The sequence below is a fragment of the Haliotis cracherodii genome, unplaced genomic scaffold (assembly GCF_022045235.1).
Source record: "Haliotis cracherodii isolate W230 unplaced genomic scaffold, xgHalCrac1.p SCAF_3, whole genome shotgun sequence".
NCBI classification, from domain to species: domain Eukaryota; kingdom Metazoa; phylum Mollusca; class Gastropoda; order Lepetellida; family Haliotidae; genus Haliotis; species Haliotis cracherodii.
Genome location: NW_027266286.1, coordinates 3,356,801 through 3,379,919, shown reverse-complemented (window position 1 = coordinate 3,379,919; position 23,119 = coordinate 3,356,801). Strand labels below are relative to the sequence as shown.

Genomic DNA, 23,119 nt, shown 5'->3' with positions numbered 1-23,119 from the left:
ATCGCGTCGATTTGAGAAAAAACGCGAAAAAAGGGCTTGGTTTTTATAATATCAAATGTGGCTAGGTTTGCTCAAAATAATACCAGGTTTGAAAATCCCATGCGCCCTAGTCTTGTGGCCTGATCGTCAGTCCGAACTGTTTGTGATGTTGTTCTTAACCCTTGTCAGTATTCTTCAAATGAATATAGCGACAAAACCTTTTCCATATCCAATATAAATCTCGATTGTACAATTCCGACTATATCATGAGCATGTGTTTATGAATCACTATCAAATAGTAATGATACCAGGTGTTCGCGAAAAGGTGAGCGTATCCTGCCCCACCGGTGGCACCCGTCACAAACACATGCAAAGGCAAGTCAATTGTTCACCTGAAGAAACATGGTCAAATCTTTTGGTCAAATCCGGTTTTCAGGTGTATGCTTTCTTAGGTCCTGCAGTTTAGTTTAATGTAATCCCGTGTTGTTTTACTGATGGTTTTACTGTCCTGTATTGTCGGGTTTTGATATGAAATAAAGTTATAAATACAGTAGGTTTCACGCATTGGAATATCTCAAGTATGCCTTTAACAGCTGAGGAGATGTCTCCCTTTAACAACTGAGGAGAAGTCTCTCTTTAACAGCTGAGGAGGTCTCCCTTTAACAACTGAGGAGGTCTCCCTTTAACAGCTGAGGAGGTCTCCCTTTAGCAGAGGAGAAGGAGTCTGTCTTTAACAACGGAAATGTCTCCCTTTACAGCAGAGGAGCATTCTCCCTTCAACAGTGGAGAAGAAAGCTCCCACAAACAGCGGAGCAGAAGTCTCCCACAAACAGCGGAGAAGTCTCTCTTTAACAGTGGAGGAAAAATCGCCCTTCAACAGCGGAGAAGAAGTCTGCCTTTAACAGAGGAGGAGCATTCTCCCTTCAACAGCGGAGAAGAAGTCTCCCACAAACAGCTGAGCAGAAGACTCCCACAAACGGCGGAGAAGTCTCTTTTTAACAGAGGAGTAATCTCCCTTCAACAGCGGAGAAGAAGTCTGCCTTAAATAGCAGAGCAGACGTGACGCACATGGGTAAAGTGGATATGATTCTGGCAAAGCCAGAATTGTGATAAACGTTTGGGATTCGAACCCATGACCAGAGGATCCTGACAGCTAAGTTTTATTTGTGTGTTGTTTTATGCCACACTATTACAGCTACATGACAACGGTTTGTAAATAATCCAGTCTGGAGCAGTGATTGAGATCATGAACCTCGAATCGCGCAACTGAGATACCAAATCACCAAGCCACCTGCTCCAATTGGTCGTCACCTTATCCGGAAGCCCCTCGGATTCTGGCAACCATGCCTCATCATAACATACAGTAAACTACGGTTATAACGGACTCAAAGAGACTTCTAATTTTAGTTCGTTATAACCGTAATTCGTCATAAGCATATATACAGTACAACTACAGCAAATAGTCGGGACTAAAAAGTTAGTTCGTTATAAGCGTGTTCGCTATAACCGTAGTTTACTGTAATAGTATGTGCCAAGATTACTAATGTATTAATGTATTCACAGGTGTAAGTAAATATTGTTAAAATATACTTATCATTTGTATTTGGATTAGGTGTAACATGAATCAAAATGTTATCAATTCTATCTCTAACGTTCAAGACTTCTCATGCGGTTGATGTATTGAAGTTTTCATTACAGCCAGAAATAAACATCTGGTTCTGAGAGTTTGTGTTAATTGCAGTATCTGACGTCAGCAAGGCATTAAATTATGTATCTTCACCTTTAATGTTAACCATGTCGATGTTATTAAGAGATACAGGTGAACAGAGAGGTGAACAGCTTGTACGTCATCAAGGATATCGTGTAGGGGAATTATGGGTATTGTATTATTTACACAGATCTATTCTCACTCACATCGTCATAAATTTCGAAACGGACAATCCGGATATACTTAACATTATGTATTTAACATCGAATATGGAATAAAACTGTACTTCTTTTCTTTATCTGAGTTTAAATAAACAACGTTTTTCATTGAAAGAAATATATAACAATGATTAAATAAATTGTTCTTGAGACTTTTGTATGCGGAAACAAGCATCGCATGTTTAAAATCCTACTTCGAAATTGATATGTTATATTGAAGTGTGTCTGCGTAAATCGAAAATGAATCGTCATTTTGTGAACATATCACAAATAAAAATGGTAACACCCTTTCGATATTCACAAGTAAACTCGGTTTAAAGTCGCGTTCATTGTACAATACCGACTACACCACGAGATTGTGTTTAAGAATAAGTACAATGATAACTACAGGTGGTCGGAAAAAGGAGAGCGTATACTGCCCCACCCGTTGTACCTGTCACAAATACATTCAAAGGTAAGTCAATTGTTCACCTAAAAACACGGGAACATGTGGTGCACAAACACAGAATTATTTCATTCCCAAGGTAGGACGAGATATGACTGGATTCAATGTAGCTTACGGCATACGTATCGTACGATGTCATCGCTGAAATGGCGCTGCATGAGGGGAATACGTACATACGCACGTTTATACACATTTCGAGATACAAGAAGACTAACATATAGAAACACGTTTGTTTCCTTATAAATGAACGTGGTGTAAAATATTGAAAAGGTTAAATGCCAGTTATCATGTTTTATGTTAAGTGTGATTCTGGAGTCTCCGATAAGGGCATGCTAATCTCTGTCTGAAACGTTTAGATAAGAATACAGCTTTCCATTTTCAAAAGATCTACAACGACAATTTAGACATGTATAATCTATCAGAACATTTATTTAAACACAAACTCATCTCTCAAATATATATATTTATATAAAGAGCTTTTCACACGCACAAATCCGATCAATCATATAACAGATCTGTGTCAAATGACCTCTATCACGACAATTAAAACACACTGATAAGTCGATACATGTTTCCCTCTAATCTAATCTTCTCCCACAGGTGCCCCCTGTCCATCAACGATAACAACTTTAGCTTCGCTTGAAATATTTGAGAGCGGCGTGAATTTGAAAAGCAGCTGTGTCGAAGGCTGGACGTTTCTGACACTTATATGAGTGAGTGAGTGAGTGAGTGAGTGAGTGAGTGAGTATGGTTTAAATAGCTTTTAGCAATATTCAAGCAATATCATGGCGGGGGACACAAGAAATGGGCTTCACACATTGTGCCCATCTTAAATGTACCTCTCTTAAATGAAATACGACATTGACACTGATACATGCCAGGCAATGCTGTTAGAACAACAGGTTTGTGAACTGACATCTCTTTGGTATGCATTCAAAGGTAAAAGTATACGTTAATGTGGAGATCTCAGTTAGCCAGAGGGGTTATGGGTGGCCAAGTCGTCTAAGGCGCCGCGATTCGCTTTGCAGAGTTGCGTCCCTCGGGCATGCCAGAAACCTATGATTGTGGGTTCGAATTCCAGTCCAACGCGATTATGTTTCTATGGGTTTGTCGGTACCATACCCGTGCTCGTGGGTTTCACAGAAGTGGTAAACGTCTAAGACCTGCATTACTTCGGGCTCTCCTCCCACATTAAGCTGACACAGCGCGATATAACTGGAATACTGTTAAAAGCGGCGTAAACCCAATTCACTCACTAACTCACTCAGTCAGAAAATCGTCGAATGTTGACGTCATTCTAAATATGCCCCACCTAGTAGTAAATTTTAGATACTTACAACTATTCTGCGTGTTAAACATGATCCATCCAGTATCTTCCTACATGTATACGTCATTCTAAATATGCCCCACCTCGTAGTAAATTTTAGATACTTACAACTATTCTGCGTGTTAAACATGATCCATCCAGTATATTCCTACATGTATACGTCATTCTAAATATGCCCCATCTAGTAGTAAATTTTAGATACTTACAACTATTCTGCGTGTTAAACATGATCCATCCAGTATCATCCTACATGTATACGTCATTCTAAATATGCCCCACCTCGTAGTAAATTTTAGATACTTACAACTATTCTTCGTGTTAAACATGATCCATCCAGTATCTTCCTACATGTATACGTCATTCTAAATATGCCCCATCTAGTAGTAAATTTTAGATACTTACAACTTTTCTTCATGTTAAACATGATCCATCCAGTATCTTCCTACATGTATACGTCATTCTAAATATGCCCCATCTAGTAGTAAATTTTAAATACTTACAACTATTCTTCATTTTAAACATGATCCATCCAGTATCTTCCTACATGTATACGTCATTCTAAATATGCCCCACCTAGTAGTAAATTTTAGATACTTACAACTATTCTTCATGTTAAACATGATCCATCCAGTATCTTCCTACATGTATACGTCATTCTAAATATGCCCCACCTAGTAGTAAATTTTAGATACTTACAACTTTTTTTCATGTTAAACATGATCCATCCAGTATCTTCCTACATGTATACGTCATTCTAAATATGCCCCACCTAGTAGTAAATTTTAGATACTTACAACTTTTTTTCATGTTAAACATGATCCATCTAGTGTAATTATACATGTATACGTCATTCTAAATATGCCCCACCTACTAGTAAATTTTAGATACTTACAACTATTCTTCGTGTTAAACATGATCCATCCAGCATCTTCCTACATGTATACGTCATTCTAAATATGCCCCACCTACTAGTAAATTTTAGATACTTACAACCTTTTTTCATGTTAAACATGATCCATCCAGTATCTTCCTACATGTATACGTCATTCTAAATATGCCCCACCTACTAGTAAATTTTAGATACTTACAACCTTTTTTCATGTTAAACATGATCCATCCAGTATCTTCCTACATGTATACGTCATTCTAAATATGCCCCAGCTACTAGTAAATTTTAAATACTTACAACTATTCTTCATGTTAAACATGATCCATCTAGTATCTTCCTACATGTATACGTCATTCTAAATATGCCCCACCTCGTAGTAAATTTTAGATACTTACAACTATTCTGCGTGTTAAACATGATCCATCCAGTATCTTCCTACATGTATACGTCATTCTAAATATGCCCCACCTAGTAGTAAATTTTAGATACTTACAACTTTTTTTCATGTTAAACATGATCCATCTAGTATCTTCCTACATGTATACGTCATTCTAAATATGCCCCAGCTACTAGTAAATTTTAAATACTTACAACTATTCTTCATGTTAAACATGATCCATCTAGTATCTTCCTACATGTATACGTCATTCTAAATATGCCCCACCTCGTAGTAAATTTTAGATACTTACAACTATTCTGCGTGTTAAACATGATCCATCCAGTATCTTCCTACATGTATACGTCATTCTAAATATGCCCCACCTAGTAGTAAATTTTAGATACTTACAACTTTTTTTCATGTTAAACATGATCCATCCAGTATCTTCCTACATGTATACGTCATTCTAAATATGCCCCACCTAGTAGTAAATTTTAGATACTTACAACTTTTTTTCATGTTAAACATGATCCATCTAGTGTAATTATACATGTATACGTCATTCTAAATATGCCCCACCTACTAGTAAATTTTAGATACTTACAACTATTCTGCGTGTTAAACATGATCCATCCAGCATCTTCCTACATGTATACGTCATTCTAAATATGCCCCACCTACTAGTAAATTTTAGATACTTACAACCTTTTTTCATTTTAAACATGATCCATGTAGTATCTTCCTACATGTATACGTCATTCTAAATATGCCCCAGCTACTAGTAAATTTTAAATACTTACAACTATTCTTCATGTTAAACATGATCCATCTAGTATCTTCCTACATGTATACGTCATTCTAAATATGCCCCACCTAGTAGTAAATTTTAGATACTTACAACTATTCTTTATGTTAAAAATTATCCATCCAGTATCTTCCTACATGTATACGTCATTCTAAATATGCCCCACCTACTAGTAAATTTTAAATACTTACAAGTATTCTTCGTGTTAAACATGATCCATCCAGTATCTTCCTACATGTATACGTCATTCTAAATATGCCCCACCTCGTAGTAAATTTTAGATACTTACAACTTATTTTTATGTTAAACATGATCCATCCAGTATCTTCCTACATGTATACGTCATTCTAAATATGCCTCACCTAGAAGCATGCGTATATGCACACACTTATGTTCAGGTGTAACAATACTTCTGTCCGTCAGTCATTTATCAAAACCAGAAACAAATGGAAAGGTCTACACTACCTTGTCCGATGAATTCCTCGACAACACGCAGGGCATTCTGGGTTGTCCATGATTTCATGTTGTGTGTTACAGGTGACTGTGTAGAACCATTGGTGACCTTCGTTGCCCTCTGGCGGCTGGAAGATTTCTACTTCCGTGTCATTGATATCACGTGCTGACCTGAGGAGCCGCCATTCAGTCCTAGACGGACACACTGGTTCTGATAGGGCATTCTGGAAGGTACGTTTCTGAAACATGGTTGAATTAGCATTAGATGAACAAAGGCTTCACTCTAAGTTGTTTGGTAGGATTATAGGCAGCTTTGGGGTCGCACTGAGGAGGATACCTTGAACATCAATTCAAATATGGAATAATAATAATCGAGCCAAGTGAACCTGATGATATCACGAGAAACGATCCTAGCCGAATCAGCCAGTCAAACTCCATAACAGTGGGTTCCTGTGACAAGCACGGGGTGGTGATTACTTATCTGCCCGACCATTCCCAGTCGTGGCGTTTCTAAAAATTGGTTTACTTATACCAGCATTTCTCTGATCATAAATACTGTGAAGGTGAATCAACATCTGAAAGATACACATGTATTTGGTACCAGCACATGTGGACTTAAGTTCACCACGCAAACATTGAACATGCATTGAACATGCTATAGATTACCCTGCAAAGAAGGATGAGACAAATTGAACTTACTAAAGATAACCTTTTGAAGAACCAAAGAACAAATTTGAAATGCTATAATTACTTTTTCTTTCCCAACTTTCCAAAAAGTAGTTTTCACAAATATATCCGTACACCAAAAAAAAGGACCTTACTCCCCATGGGTCGGAATGAGCGAGAGAGTGAACACACGGAACTACTGACACTCCTTCTGATACAACTAAGATAGTTTATGGTTTTCCGCCACACAATATGCCAATGGTATGACGGCTGCCTGTAACCAATCGAGTGTGGAAGAGACAAACCAGTGATTGAGTAAGGTAACACGCCAACCAAGTCGCCTTATACGACCAGCATAGGTTGCTAGGGCTTGGGGGCACGGGTGACCCAGTCGTGTAGGGCGCCGCAATTTGCTGTGCAGAGTAGCGTCCCTTGGGCACATCAAAAGCCTACGTTCGTGGGTTCTAATCCAGGTTCGCCCCGATTATGTTTCTAGGTCTGTCTGCACCATACCCGTGCTTAAAAGTCTGAAACCCGCGTCACTTCTGGCGTTCCTCCCGCTTTAAGATCACACGCCGAGATACAACTGTTCAAATAGGCGTTCAACCTATCCACTCATACTGCAAGGGGCAGTTGACCTAAAATTCGACGGAGGTCATAAACAAGGGCCAATCACAACGAGTAAAGCGGGCTCCTGGGGCTCAATATATCGGAACCATTGTAATAAAGTAAACGGCAGTAGGACAATACCCCGATGCCATCAATACATGACACTGCGCCCGGTGACGGTATCAGAGGGCCAACATTAAAAGTGTCCGGACGGTGCTCCTGCCACGAGAACGTTATGTCATTTGTGTATAGTTATAAAGAAATTTCAAAACATAATCACCCAACTACAACAGTGAATGAGTGAGTTTTGTACGCCGCTTTTAGCAATATTCAAGCAATTTCACGGCGGGGACACCAGAAATGGGCTTCACACATTGTACCCATGTCGGAGATCGAACTCGGTGTTCCACGTGACGAGCTACAAGACTACCCGACCGCTGTGCCCCCCCCCCCCCCAACTTCTACAGGATAAACGAAAACCGGATATATAACACACACTCGATAATGGATAATTCATATTAGTATCTAATAGTGCAGTTTAATTTAGATTAATCTGAAACTGACATTTTGCTGTCAATGTATTTTCGTACTCATACACTCATACCAACCGCTTGACATTTATCAATTGGTACTATCTCATCCATATATAGACTTTGTCTTCGTTCAGGAAGAAACAATCACCAAGGATACGTGACACTTAATGAGGTACTTGCAACTTTTAATATCAAAATTACGGCGCAGAACACAGTCCACTTTACATTCGTCATAATTTGATATTTGATATTAATTGTCTAAGACACTACCGGTAATGAGAACATATATTGGTGGATTTTATAGTATGAATATAGCATTTAGAATATCGTGAACAACCTGTGGCAGTAATAATACTATTATAATATTTCTCACTATTTGTAGATTGGATGTATGTAGAGAACTGTTCCCACCTTTGTGATATATATGCTTGATTAATATTATTGTAAATCGATACATGATCCTGATCTTTTGAGACCAATCCATCCATCCATCCACCAATCCAAGAATACATTTGAATAAGCGCCGGACATTGTATTTTGGCAGGTCTATAAGCCGTCTTTATTTTCGAGGCAGGCTCTTAATTTTGCAGAAAGACGTTTGCAACAGGCTTTCTTATATTTCAACTGTGCAAGATGGCACACAAGAAAAACATCAAAACTACAATATTGGGATTAAGAACTAATTCTTTTCAGCCTCCCTTTTGAAAATATACTCTCCTTTGATGGTAAACATGAAACGGACTGACAGTGCTGTCAAAGGTTTAGGTTAGTTGAAATAAATCCTTTTTCAATGCGTATGGAACAGGTTACGGTTAGGTTAGGTTAGAGTTTGGGCAAGGGCAAGGGCAAGGGCAAGGACAGGGGCAAGGGCAAGGGCAAGGGCAAGGGCAAGGGCAGGGGCAGGGGTTAGGGTTAGGGTTAAGGCTAGGGCTCAGGCTGGCTAGAGCTAGGGCTAGGGTTGGGGTCAGGGTTAGGGTTGTAGCTTGACCGGGCGATATTTTTTGCGTCTCTTGACCCAGTGTTTAGTTTAGTTGTAATATATTTTATACAGTGCTACCTGGATCAGGAACAAAATGACAACTAAAACAACAAAACTTCCTGAAATGTATTTACAACAACAAATTACAATAGAGTCTTTCAACAAGCACCGGGTGTTTAGTTATTTCTTAAGGTCTTTGGGGCGTTGGGGGAGCCAAGTAGTTAAAGCGTTCGCTCGTCACGCAGGTTCGATTCCCCACAAGGGTACAATGTGTGAAGTCCCCGCGTCGTGGTCTTGTTGGAATATCGGTAAATACTCACTCGCTCGCTCTGAAGGTTCCTATCCCGGGCGTTTATTCAAGAAATTCCGCTATACACTACGTCAAGACGCGTAAATTCTGTCAGTATGCGGGATATGTTAAACGTCAATTTAGTGATAAATGTCAGGTGGTTACAGTGCTAATGCCGTCAGTTAAACGTTATTAGCGTGATCATTGATACAGATGAGGCTGTACATAGATGGAAATACACTTAATTCAGTCATGGTGTTCGTGAACGTCACAGGCTAAGTCAATAAGAGATTTTGAAATAAATATTGAAGTGTAATGGGTTACGCGCCGCTTAAACAACATTTCGGTTACATCATAGCGTATCACCTTAACGTTAGGGGGAATCTCATTGTGACGCAGGACACAGACGTTTACAACTTTGGGGAAATTACGAACGCTAGTATTGCACTGACAAACAAGGTTTGTTTCGTTCGCGACAACTATTATTTTCTCGCTGACAAATGAGGCATGATTTAGGCAAGCTATTAACGCTTTATGAATATTTTGAACTACAGTAAACTACGGTTATAACGAACACGCTTATAACGAACTGACGGATATAACGAACTGACGGATATAACGAACTTACTTTTTTGGTCCCGACTATTTGCTGTAGTTATGCTGTATATATGCTTATAAGGAACTACGGTTATAACGAACTATAATAAGTAGTCCCCTTGAGTTCGTTATAACCGTACTTTACTGTAAATCAAACATCAAGGGGCTTCCGGGTCTGAATCGTTATAATATGTATGTACGATACACAATAAAAAGTTCGATATTTTATTTTTGCACGATAGTTACTTTCAAGGGTGCTTTTCAACGGGATTACGACATTACTAATTTCAACTAGCGTACTTATGAGTATTACCTTTGTCTGACGAATATATTCTGAGGTATTTAATGAAGCAAAAACTGTACGAGTTGATTGTAGTTGCCTGCATGAACGAGGTTGTCGGAATACTGTCTGGGTAGTTAGTATAAAGATAATACATTGAGCTGTACGAGTTGATGGTAGTTGCCTGCATGGACGAGGTTGTCGGAATACTGTCTGGGTAGTTAGTATAAAGATAATACATTCAGCTGTACGAGTTGATGGTAGTTGCCTGCATGGACGAGGTTGTCGGAATACTGTCTGGGTAGTTAGTATAAAGATAATACATTGAGCTGTACGAGTTGATGGTAGTTACCTGCATGGACGAGGTTGTCGGAATACTGTCTGGGTAGTTAGTATAAAGATAATACATTAAGCTGTACGAGTTGATGGTAGTTGCCTGCATGAACGAGGTTGTCGGAATACTGTCTGGGTAGTTAGTATAAAGATAATACATTGAGCTGTACGAGTTGATGGTAGTTGCCTGCATGAACGAGGTTGTCGGAATATTGTCTGGGTAGTTAGTATAAAGATAATACATTGAGCTGTACGAGTTGATGGTAGTTGCCTGCATGAACGAGGTTGTCGGAATACTGTCTGGGTAGTTAGTATAAAGATAATACATTGAGCTGTACGAGTTGATGGTAGTTGCCTGCATGGACGAGGTTGTCGGAATACTGTCTGGGTAGTTAGTATAAAGATAATACATTCAGCTGTACGAGTTGATGGTAGTTGCCTGCATGAACGAGGTTGTCGGAATACTGTCTGGGTAGTTAGTATAAAGATAATACATTCAGCTGTACGAGTTGATTGTAGTTGCCTGTATGAACGAGGTTGTCGGAATACTGTCTGGGTAGTTAGTATGAAGATAATACATTGAGCTGTACGAGTTGATGGTAGTTGCCTGCATGAACAAGGTTGTCGGAATACTGTCTGGGTAGTTAGTATGAAGATAATACATTGAGCTGTACGAGTTGATGGTAGTTGCCTGCATGAACGAGGTTGTCGGAATACTGTCTGGGTAGTTAGTATAAAGATAATACATTGAGCTGTACGAGTTGATGGTAGTTGCCTGCATGAACGAGGTTGTCGGAATACTGTCTGGGTAGTTAGTATAAAGATAATACATTGAGCTGAACACATTAAACAACAGGGACCTTGATTGAAAACCGTTCTTGCTGTTGACATTTTAGGACGATCTGTTAGTGAGACGTAGTACTTTAACTTCCTTTCTTTGGACGCGAATAGCTGCATAATTGCTTCTCTGCCGTTAAGAACTCTCTTGTGGAATTAAAGCGACTTTTCCATCATCATAAAAATCTATTCTAATATCAGAGTCGATTGTACGATGCCGACTATATTATAAGCATACCTTTATGAATAACTATCAAATAGTGATGATACCTGGTGTTTGCAAAAAAGTGAGCGCATCTGATTCATATGCATAAAGAACATGTACAGCCATGAGGGGAACACTTGGTGCCAAGGTGTATCGCGGATCAGGGTTCACTTGAGACAGTGATTTGGTGGTACATGTGCTGGGTCCAGCAATATATTTATCTTTGTACGGATTTTTAAGAAGATTTGGAATCCAGCAGAAAAAAAGGAATAGGCATGTATTTCGGTTTTAGAGTCGAAAGTTACTAATACTGACGCATGGTTTCGGCAGATTTCCTACTCAGTTAACATACTCGCCCGATACAAGGATGTAGTATTGTTTTATACACCAAGTGCCTTCGTGGGTCTTTAGTTCCAATTTGACGTTATTCTTTGTTTTTAGAACCATGGACATCAATGCAATTAATTAGTTATGTGTGTCATTTAACACCTATTAATGAGCGTCAAACACCCATATCAAAAGGAAATATGACTTAATCTGCAAATTATGTCTGAAGACGTACAAATGAATTCACAGTAATCAGTAATAGCAATGAAAAATGGTTTCCATCATTCCTTGAAGTATAATGTCCTCAATATTGCCTCATTGTTGGCTTATCGGCAATTTGGAAGGCGGGAACAAGATATATATGAGATGGTGTCAAGTTACAACTGGCACGACAGTCAGAAATAGAAAATCAACAACCCAGACTGTGTTCAACCAACAGCCACCGACTCGTATTTTTTGTTAAATATATCACAATACATTCATCACATATAGGTTATAATTTGATACGGATCCTAAAATAGCCTAACAAAACTATAACAGATACAAAAGTAAGCTAGTATGAATTAATAATAACGTTACCACAATAGTAAAAATAATAACATCGAGCATTTTATTATGTTTTATATTAATACCATAACGATTATGGTCTGGGAGCCCCTAAATGCAAGACAATGTAAATTAAAAGGGTTAAACACTTGGATGCTTTATGTGCTCGGCTGAAATCACATTTTTATTATTGTCCAGCGAGAAAATGTTAGCAGTTACCTACCAACTTCCGACATGTTCATCTAACACTGTAAATTTTGTGTGTGTGTAAAAACAGAAGTTACAATTGTTGTTCGTATGTTTGGAAACATTTACAGAGGGCATGGGTTCGAAAGATTGGTTTTGATATTCCTTTTTGTTAACCAGCACCATACCTCTGCTGTTGGTTTAACGGAGATCGCACACAGTGAAATATTGTTCAAAGTGGCATTGTACCCGGCTTATTTAATGTATGCATGCATATGCCCTCATGTAACTGAGATACGAATATAAATGCCCCCAGGACTAACGCCTAACAAAGGCTTACCATATAACAAATAATAAGGGGTTACCATATAACAAGTGATAAGGGCTTACGAAATAACAAGTAATAAGGGCTTACGAAATAACAAGTAATAAGGGCTTACGAAATAACAAGTAATAAGGGCTTACGAAATAACAAGTAATAAGGGGTTATCAAACAAGAAAACAAGTAATAACGTGGGTAGTGAGAAGGCACAAAGAGAGTTTATTACAAGTAAATCTGTTAGCTCGAATGCCGTAATATGATGGAACGTAATGATCCAATATCGACTCCGCTTGTCTCGAACTACTTATAAATCGACATATACTCCCCCGTACTTTGAGTCGAGGGGGTTTCCCTGTATGTTATAACTACACATAGTAGTGAGTGAGTATAGTTTTACGTAGCTTGACGCAATAGTCCCGCAATACCGGGGTGATGAATATATGCTTTGACCAATCAGGTAACCTACCGCCCCTCACTGATGGAGACCCGAGCTGTCAGATACATATAAACCATAATATCAGAATGTACCAACCTGCGGTATATATTTATTTCTCTGTGGTATTTGTGGTTTCCTGGATCCAACCTTTAGCCTTCTGTCCATAAGTGCAGGGTGGTTTTTAAGGAAGGCATACAAGCCCTTAAGGCGGTCTTTGAGGTACTGTGCCTGTTCCATACTTAGTCGATCCATATGGGGCTCTGTTGTCATCTGCCTTAACAGCTCGTCCGTGAACGCTGCAGCCACACAAACACAGGTGCATCAGCAACGTCCAATACGATTCGTATTTGTTACAATCAATGATGTAGTGAATGTTGTTTAACGTCTCAGTCAGCAATATTCCAGCTGTACCACACCGGCATGTAAATACATGAATCTGAAAGCATGAGGAACGCCTCACACTATCGGGGCAAGATGGCGCACGATGAACCATGTCAGCCAGCTTGTCCACCCGATCCTCTTTAGTCTTTTATGACAAGCGGGATACTGGGAGTCTAAACCTACCCGGGGTCCACATACCGCTCAATTGTCAAGTCGCTATCTCTCTCTCTGTCTCTCTCTCCCTCTCTCGCTTTCTCTCTCTCTCTCTCTCTCTCTCTCGCTTTCTCTCTCTGTCTCTCTGTGTCTCTCTGTGTCTCTCTCTCTCTCTCTCTCTCTCTCTCTCTCTCGGGGTCCACATACCGCTCAATTGTCAAGTCGCTATCTCTCTCTCTCTCTCTCTCTCTCTTTCTCCTCAACACCCCCCACCCCCACCCACCCCACCCACTTTCTCTCACGTTGTAGGGGACCTGCGTGTTATAACGATGTACATACCTTCTATGAGTAATGGAGCGGCCCCGTTATCAAATTGATATTGTTCTGCAAAGTCTGCTGAAAGAATAAGCGTTCAATGTAAACAATAGATTCAAAAACATGACTTCAGTTGTTAAACTGACGAGTCCATAAAAAAGGATTGCTCCGAAAGATCAGTGAGTAAGTGAATATTATTTCACGTCGCAATCAGCGATGTTCCAGCCATATCACGACAGCCCGTACACTGGAGTCTGGGCCAGACAAACCAGTGACTGAAAGCATGACCAACTGTCACAAAAAGAAACGCACAGAGGAGGTTTACGTCCCATTCTTGAATAGCCGTTTACGAGCTTTGTTTCATTTTGTAATCTTCCAAACACACATACGTTCAACGTGTGGCCGTTAAAGCCTTGTGGCAGCCACTGAATGGAAACCCCATATATGCGTTTCTTTTTCTATTATTTTGTGTGTGTGTGTGTGTGTGTGTGTGTGTGTGTGTGTGTGTGTGTGTGTGTGTGTGTGTGTGTGTGTGTGTGTGTGTGTGTGTGTGTGTGTGTGTTATACAGTTTTCGACAATGGTCGAATGATTTTTATATGTTATAAATATGTTTTACTGATCCTAGGCATATGTTAAGGTAAGAAGAACAATATAAAAACAACGAAATGTCAATATATTAAGTTTTCGGGTATGAGTACTCGGATATAAATAGCTGACAACTTTAAAGTTGCCACTAGGATCAACTTACATCGGCTCATGTCCTCTTGGTTTATTCCCCAGTTTATACTATTACATTCTGAAAGGAAGAGCAAAACTGTCAGTGATGAAGTAGAAGAAGGAGAAGAAGAAGAAGGAGGAGGAGGAGGAGAAGAAGAAGAAGGGGAGAAGAAGGAGAAGAAGAAGAAGAAGAAGAAGCAGCAGCAGCAGGAGAAGCATTTTATTTGCATGAAGACCATACACAAAGACAAAATCCGATAATAAACAGAGGTCGTAAATATAATAATGTCGCAGCATTACAAAACATGCTTTTTAAAAGCATAACCCATGTAGTGTAATAATGTTTCGTTGCTTTTACACATAACCGGTGTAATTTGTGAATCTATAACTTTATTGCAAGCTGGACATTTTTTAAGTGATTTCTCTATTGTTAAATATCTACCGTCTTTGTTTTTCAGCTTAGAAAACCACAGCTCTAAATAAAAATTAGTGTTACTAAACTTCATATCAGATAAAATTGAAAGATGTTCCTCGGGTGCCAACAGTATCACGAAAGGGATCTACGCATTTAGAAAGTTTTACAACCACATAAAAACAATCTCCTTTTGTGCATTCTATTCAGGATCACTCGGCTTTTCCCGATAACTAGATAAAACATCGGCAACATTCGTGACCAAATCGTGTAATTCCGGGGTAAGTGTTGTAGGTTAGGGAAAGATGAAAGTGATGACGAATGAACTTGGAAACAAAAGCGACTAAGCCCTTTGTGATTACCAATATTGGAACTAGATTCACTCATTTCACCAGTCACATTTCTCAACACAAACCTCCGCCAAAATCGTACATAAATATCACACGTTTCTAACCGCATAGCCAATTTCTGTTAGTGAGTTATATCGCGGCGTGTCAGCTTAATGTGAGAAGAAGCCCGAAGTTATCTAGGTCTGAGACTTTTACCACTTTGGTGAAACCAACGAGCACGGCTATGGAGCTGACAAACCTAGAAACATAATCGGGTGGAACCGGGATTCGAACCCACAATCATAGGTTTCTGGCGTGCCCAGGAGACTCAACTCTGCACAGCGAGTCGCGGCGCCTTAGACTGCTCCCCCAATTTATACCAAGCAATGGATTCGAATCCCGATTCGCCTCGTGCTCGTGGGTTTCACCGAAGTGGTAAACGTCTAAGACCTGCATCACTTCGGTCTTTCTTCCCACATTAAGCTGACACGCAGCGATATAACTGGAATACTGTTAAAAGCGGCGTTAAACCCAACTCACTCACTCACCCAGCCAGAAAATCGTCGAATGTTGACGTCACTCACTCACTCACTCACTCACTCACTCTATCAAGCAAACACATAGTTTTCCGACAAATATTTTTTTTCTGCCGTTATCTTTTATTCATAAATATAAAATGTCAACACCAGAAAATAATCAGTCTCGATTATCCACCCAGACAGATTCCACTGGGCGTAAACGAAAAAAATGAATCAGAGATGATGATGATGATGATGATGATGATGATGATGATGATGATATAGTTGGAATCGCACACTGGACTCCACTTTTGTCTGAGAAAGGGTTTTTATTTGCATTTGCATTACCCAGCATCACAGTCACGTGAACGGCGTAGGACGATGGAGTAGGTGAATTTTATAAGTCGAACGAAATGTTTTAAGGAAAAACTGGACTGCGAAGACATGAACTTGATACCTTTTATAAACAGACTTTTTATCATCCAAAACTGGCTCCCACAGGAGATATCGCTTGGGTGAGATCAAGCGATATCTATACTGTAGATATCGCTGCAATGAAATTGCATTACAATGCTTTGCAGACCATTGTGACGGCATTGGTTACCATGACGTCACAATCAAATGACATCACTAATGGCTCTACTGCTGAAGCTGTTAGCAGTACTTTTAACACTTAAGACACTGCTTATTACTTCCTACAAACTGAAAAAGTTGAAAGAATGAAGTTGGATGATAAATAAAATCTCACCCACGTGTCTTTTGATATCAAATATATCAACACTCGTTGATAAAAGTGGAAAAAAATCCTCGACAAGCCTCGGAGTTTTCCCACTTTTATCAACTCGTGTTGATATATTTAATATCAAAAGATACTCGGGTGAGATGTATACAACACATTTCGTGTTATACCAAACGAGGAAAACACACTTTGATGTGAAATCCAGATAAACACTCTTTACAGATAAAAGTACACATTCAGTTGCACAAATGGGATCATCGATTTGCCTTTTCATATAGCCTTTATGTAGCGTTGATGATTAGGTTATTCCTGTTATTTATGATGTTATTATGTGTTTCAGGGTATCGTTGATTTCCCACTATTTGGCGTCGCAATAAAGATCTCTTCCTGAATCACAAGCCGGATGTATTGTTGATAACGTGTTTACCCTACAGTGTCTTGCCCAAAACAACTTTCCAAACGCAGATGCACATTTTATTGTCTTATTGTTAATTTTGGCGTTTGACTCTGTAAATAGGAGGTTGCTATGGTATTCAACAAGAAGACGGGCATACACGGTCGACTGCTGTAGTTCTCAAGGACTCATCTTTAAAGTACGGAGCGCTGTTAGAACATCTTATTGTTCCATATCAGAGTACTTTCATTCATCACGCGGTGTACGACAAAGATGTGTGCTTAGTCTGTTTTTGTTCACAGTGTTTATGCTGGAGCTTCAGTCAGTGTTAGAAAATAGTGGGCTTCGATGAATTTCTGAAAGTCACGAGTATTTTTAATTGTTGTAAGTGTTATATGCTGATGATTTGTGTTTACGTGATGACTCTGTGGTTGGACTATAAAGAAACATTGATGTATTAGATATTTTTGGTAAAGTATGGGGTCTTCAAATTAATATGGCTAAGACAGAAATTTTGGTTCTCAGCAGAGGTGGACCTCTGCGACGTAATAAAAATATTTTTTGGATGATCACTTTATCAAGGTCTCAGCTTTTTGCAATTATTTAGGTATATTATTTTCCAAAAGACTTTCATGGACCAAATGCATTGAAACACTTGTTGTTAAAACAAATAAAGCATTTTTGATAACAATTGTTTGATACTAAAATAAAACTAATTGTACTTATTGTACAACTGTATGGAGCCGAAATATGGGAATACCCGGTTCGTCAGTCGGTGGAATCATTCTATTCCAATTTTAGATGTTAGTGAAAATATTGCATCCAATACAGTAATATTGTTTGAGTAGTAGATATGGATTATATGTTGAATGTCATCTAAAATGTATAAAATACTGATGTGCGGTTTTGGACTGGTGACCTCAACAATGTTATATGTTTGTGTTGAAAGTAGATGACAGTACAGGGATCACATGGGCATCACATGTTAAACAACTGCTGAATCTTTATGGACTTGGAGTGAGTGAGTGAGTGAGTGAGTATGGTTTTACGCCGCTCTTTGCAATATTCCAGCTATATCATCGCGGGGACACCAGAAATGGGCTTCACACATTGTACCCATGTCGCGAATCGAACCCGGGTCTTCAGCGTGACGAGCGAACGCTTTAACCACTAGGCTACCCGACCGCCCTTATGGACTTGGAGATGTATGGCACGCACAAAGTGTAGGTGATGTAAAGAGCTTTTTAGATATGCTTAAACAAGGCTTGCAGGATTGTAATATGCAGATGCTTCAGGTAAAAGTTTGTGAATCACTAAGAATATGTTATCAATTCAAATTATTATCTGGGACTGAATTGTATGTAACGGGCATTAGAAATAGAAAATTTAGATGTTTTCTTTGTCCATTAAGGGTGTGTGAATTGCCCATTCGTAGTAACCTAGAGAGACGCTAAGGTATTGATTGTGATCATCGACTTGTGAAATGTGTAGTTCTAGCTGAATTGAAGATAAAATACATTTCTTATATGTCCTGCATATTTTAATTTGAAACTTATGTCCATTCCGGATATATATCATAATAGTAAGAGTGTTATTTAAAAGGGCTTTTAAGCTGTAATAATAGTTTTGTATTAATTAATGTAGCCAAATATGTGAAAAAGCCTTGTGTGTACGATTATCAAAAGTGTGAAATCCGCAATGGTCATAAATGCGCTTCCTCCTGTAAATCACTTACCAATTATCTCCTTTATATGTAAATTGGCCTATGGCCTCCAATACAGAAATAAATATACTTCTCACACCCGTGGCGTGTGCTTGATGAAAATACGAAGACAATCCCTACACTGCTACACAGCTATTTATCAGTTGTATGTCCAGCATTCAATCTGATACACAGATTACAGTGGAAGAGGTCTGGTTACGGACCATAGCCTATCTAGTCATTGTAAACTACGGAATAGCATGAAAGACTTGAAGTAAATGATGACAAAGTGAGGAAAAACACCAGCCCTAGCTGCGCATTTCGATCTAACGCCGTGAATCAATTACCTCCCCCCACCAACGCATGTAGTTTGATACGTGTCTCACATCCCCAGTGTGCAGGATTCATGAATTAAACTCCTCATCTGATATCTATCCTCGTCCCACCCCCGACCGCGGACGCCGAGCCTTGCCGCTATGTGCTGTGCGTGCTGCGAATTATAACCCAAGAGACAAAAGTAGTACCTGGCTGTTTCCCGTCAACAGGAATTACAACGCGGGTCCTGGCGGCCAGGACAAGACAACCGGCGTGTGGCGTTATTCACATCCCACATAACTTGAGGTGTGTTCACAATGCCCTTGCTCTAAACCCTCCTCCTCTTTTACCTAACCGGTGATTACACTCAAGAAGTGAAATTTCCCGAGCAACTGTCCACGTTGGAGTTGCGCTTTGGAGATGCAGTTTCAAGCATTAGCATGCCATTGAGAGAAGTACATACATTAGTTTTGTCGCGGGTGCAAATGTACCGGTTGTTAAAAAGCTAATACAGATTAATTTTGTGTCGTGTTCAAATCAAATAAGCAAATAATGAGTACTGAGGCTCTTGGCACATTTACGGCATTTTCAGGCGTTTAGACTTTCAATGTCGCCACAATTTGGTGCAAACGTCGAGAGGGTCATACGACGTGTACCCATGCCTTGTCTTGACGACCTTTAGCTTGGAAACGTGAGTCGTCTGTGAGATAGCTTAGTGGGAGAAACAACAGATCAACGTAGGAACAAACTTATTCCCTTTACTTCAAAGACACACCCACACCCTAAGGGTCCTTGCCCAACAAAAAGGTTAAAATTCAGGTTGACTCGTTTGCACACCTCCGATTGTGATGTCAGTCATTTACAGAATATGAAATATGATGAGCTGTTGGCTGAAACTTATAAAACCTAAAAGTTGATTTTGTCTGATGGAAAACCTGCAGACTGTGCAGAGTTGCGTCCCCTAGCCGCGACAGGATCAGCATGTATACAGAGGTGTTTCTAAGAGAGACACGTTCTATGATCTTGTACCTCCAATCATGAATTCTAATAACACATCACAAAATGAATTTCAATTATAAGGAAAATACTCCAGAATCAGATCCCAGAAATAAATATACACAAATCATTTAATGCCCCAGTTTAAATTGATATTGACAAATAGCGACAAGGTCATATTACACCGTTTTAACGTCCAGTGGATGTGGAACTACGATGATCAAGGGAAAGCTCAAATGAATGTAAATAGAATATTCAATGCTGTGTTGACACAATCAAATAGAAGCAATAGACTTCAAAGAGCAATGCATGTCCGACCTGTTAGAATGACAATGCTGACGCACGTGGCTGGGAAATCGATAACAGGTCTTTCACCCCCCACGCCACCACCCCGGCCATCTGTAGTTATCATCCTTATCATATCCCGGATCCGCCTCTGCTTGCGGTGGTAAATTTGTCGTTTGAATGTCATTGTCGTTTTTAATATGGTAAATTGTCATTCTAATACGTGATGAGGTACAAGAGTGAGTGAGTGAGTGAGTGAGTGAGGGCAATATTACATCTTATTGACATATCTTGTAAATAATCAAATCTCGGTGGAGCAAGTGGTTGGATGTGTGAGTCTCGAATCTCGTTGGGGTACGATGGAATGTATTTAGCAAAGGCGTAACCACCCGGGTTTCATTTCCATTGGATACGTAAAGGGTTTTGTCGTTTACGACAATGAAATAAAAACGACAAAACCATTTCAATAATCATAAGAAATCTCTAAAATCTGCTAAAAGCTGCGTCAGTGGTACTAATCCGACAATATCATAAGCATATGACATACAATCAAATAGTGATGACAGGAGTTCGCACCTGTCACAAACACATGCAAATACAAGTCAATTGTTCATCAGGAAAAAAAACCCACGAAAACGTATGATACAAGTCAAAATAGGATGTTGTACCAAACACCATTTTAGTCAGATTTGGAAATGTCCTCCACGTGTCTATCATAAAACGTCTGCAATCTTCACCAAAGCCTTGAATGTTGTAACCCAGATCAAACAGATTTGGAGCAAGATACGTATGAAGCTCTTTGAAATCTTCGTAGTAAGCGCATGCTCGATTGTACCTGAAACGTGAATTGAAGGCACCAAATGTAAACAAGTTTCACTGGTGCCCTATATTTCTAACTCAGATGGGTAAGTCAGTGGATGGGAATTGGCTATTTGACCATTGTCAAAAATACCTGAAGCTAAAGTTAAACTTTGTTGCCAAAGTCTCTTGTTTGCCAAACGTTTATTCATAAAGAAACAGAACAGCGAGGAGGGAAACACAATTGGAACCCAAGGGAAAGCCAACTTGCCTACATGTCTTATCTCCAAATTGTACTTTGATGTTAACATTGCGGACGTTCAGCATTTCACACAGTGTCTTCCCAGTATTCAGATGACATTTGCCTTAGAGATGGAACTAAATGCCACACGGACCAAGGAATGAAGTTTTCCCTTAAGTTTCAATGCGGATAATAACGTACAAAGTTGAAAAATCAAATCTTTTGATCTTCGAAGATTGCAAAATTTCAAGCAAATCCATTGCGTTTTTGAGAATCAACATGGTCCACAAATGCATTTGTTCTGTGAATGTAGAGAACGTACTTCTTGATTTAATTGAGGATTCTGATTAATCTTTGGGACGGGGGTATGATGGCACATCTGCTGTATCCAGCAATATATCTCTCCCTCTTTGCACTGCTTCTTATAGAACTTTGGAATCCAGTACATGGGAATATTGTAGATTCAAGCCAAACGTCCAAAGTACTCTTCCTTAGTTGACGTAATGGCCTTATATGTGGCATAATATGATATCACATATCAAGTTCTTTTATCAAACAATTAATGTTGCGATACTGACATATTACTTTATATGAGGCCTTGTCAGCTGGAACAACTACAAATTTTGTTGTTTGGGACAGAATAGGTTTAATCCAATTCTGTTGTCTTTTTTCAGTTTGTGCATTCTACTGATGACGAAGAGACGAAGGTTAGTGTCATTAACAGAGAAGTCTTCTGGGATTAGTTGACCAGCAGGTTGGTAGCAGTATGATGAGTGAGTAAGTTTTGGTTTTACGCCGATTTTAGCAATATTCCAGCAATATCACGGCGGGGGACACCAGAAATGGGCTCACATTGTACCCATGTCGGGAATCGAACCCGGGTCCTCGGCGTGACGAGCTAACGCTTTAACCACTAGGCTACCCGACCGCCCAGCAGTATGATGAGTATTGGCAGCCACAAGTCATGGAAGTTACAATATGAGCTCCACGCTCTGCAACACGTTCCTATGATGGTGTTCGTATATGAAGAAAAAACTATCGGCGGTTCCTGACATTGGAACTACTTTGGGACATCAAAGAAAGTGTTTTCTAATGAGAATGTTTAACGCACCCATTCCCTTGATTGTATCGTTATCAAATTCAGTGGTTCTGGTTTGGCCAAACATTTCAAAGCAATATGTAGAACTATACTCTCTTGTCTATAGTGTGGACCCATCCGTCAACAAAACGTTACTGGAGTCGTTTGATTTTTTTCAACGAAACGTGATATAGTCTTAATCTTACTTTCTGCAGTCCCAGTAGTTCCTGAAGCAGAGGCAACAAATCAACAAATATTCCAAATCAACGGTATCATTTAGCTTCTTCCTTTCATGTAACCACGGCTGCAGCGTCTCTAGGATGCCGGAAACATTGACGTTGACGTTGTCGATGGCAGTTAGGTGGTTAGAAAGGCTACTAACAAGAAAGGGGAATGG

At 39.4% G+C, this 23,119-nt stretch overlaps 1 protein-coding gene across 2 annotated transcripts in view; it reads right to left on the bottom strand.

The window, feature by feature from the left end:
* The window catches only part of LOC139474699 (uncharacterized), a 49,284-nt gene that overhangs the window by 10,467 nt on the left and 15,698 nt on the right, over window positions 1-23,119 (bottom strand). Inside the window, exons 2-5 of one of the 2 annotated variants that reach the window (XM_071257799.1) lie at window positions 14,947-14,994; window positions 14,222-14,278; window positions 13,445-13,644; window positions 6,216-6,442 (exon numbers count right to left, since the gene is read on the bottom strand). In XM_071257799.1, coding sequence (XP_071113900.1) covers window positions 6,216-6,442; window positions 13,445-13,644; window positions 14,222-14,278; window positions 14,947-14,994 — 532 coding nt within the window. The remainder of the gene's footprint in view (window positions 1-6,215; window positions 6,443-13,444; window positions 13,645-14,221; window positions 14,279-14,946; window positions 14,995-23,119) is intronic. The other variant, XM_071257800.1, reaches the window with a different exon arrangement.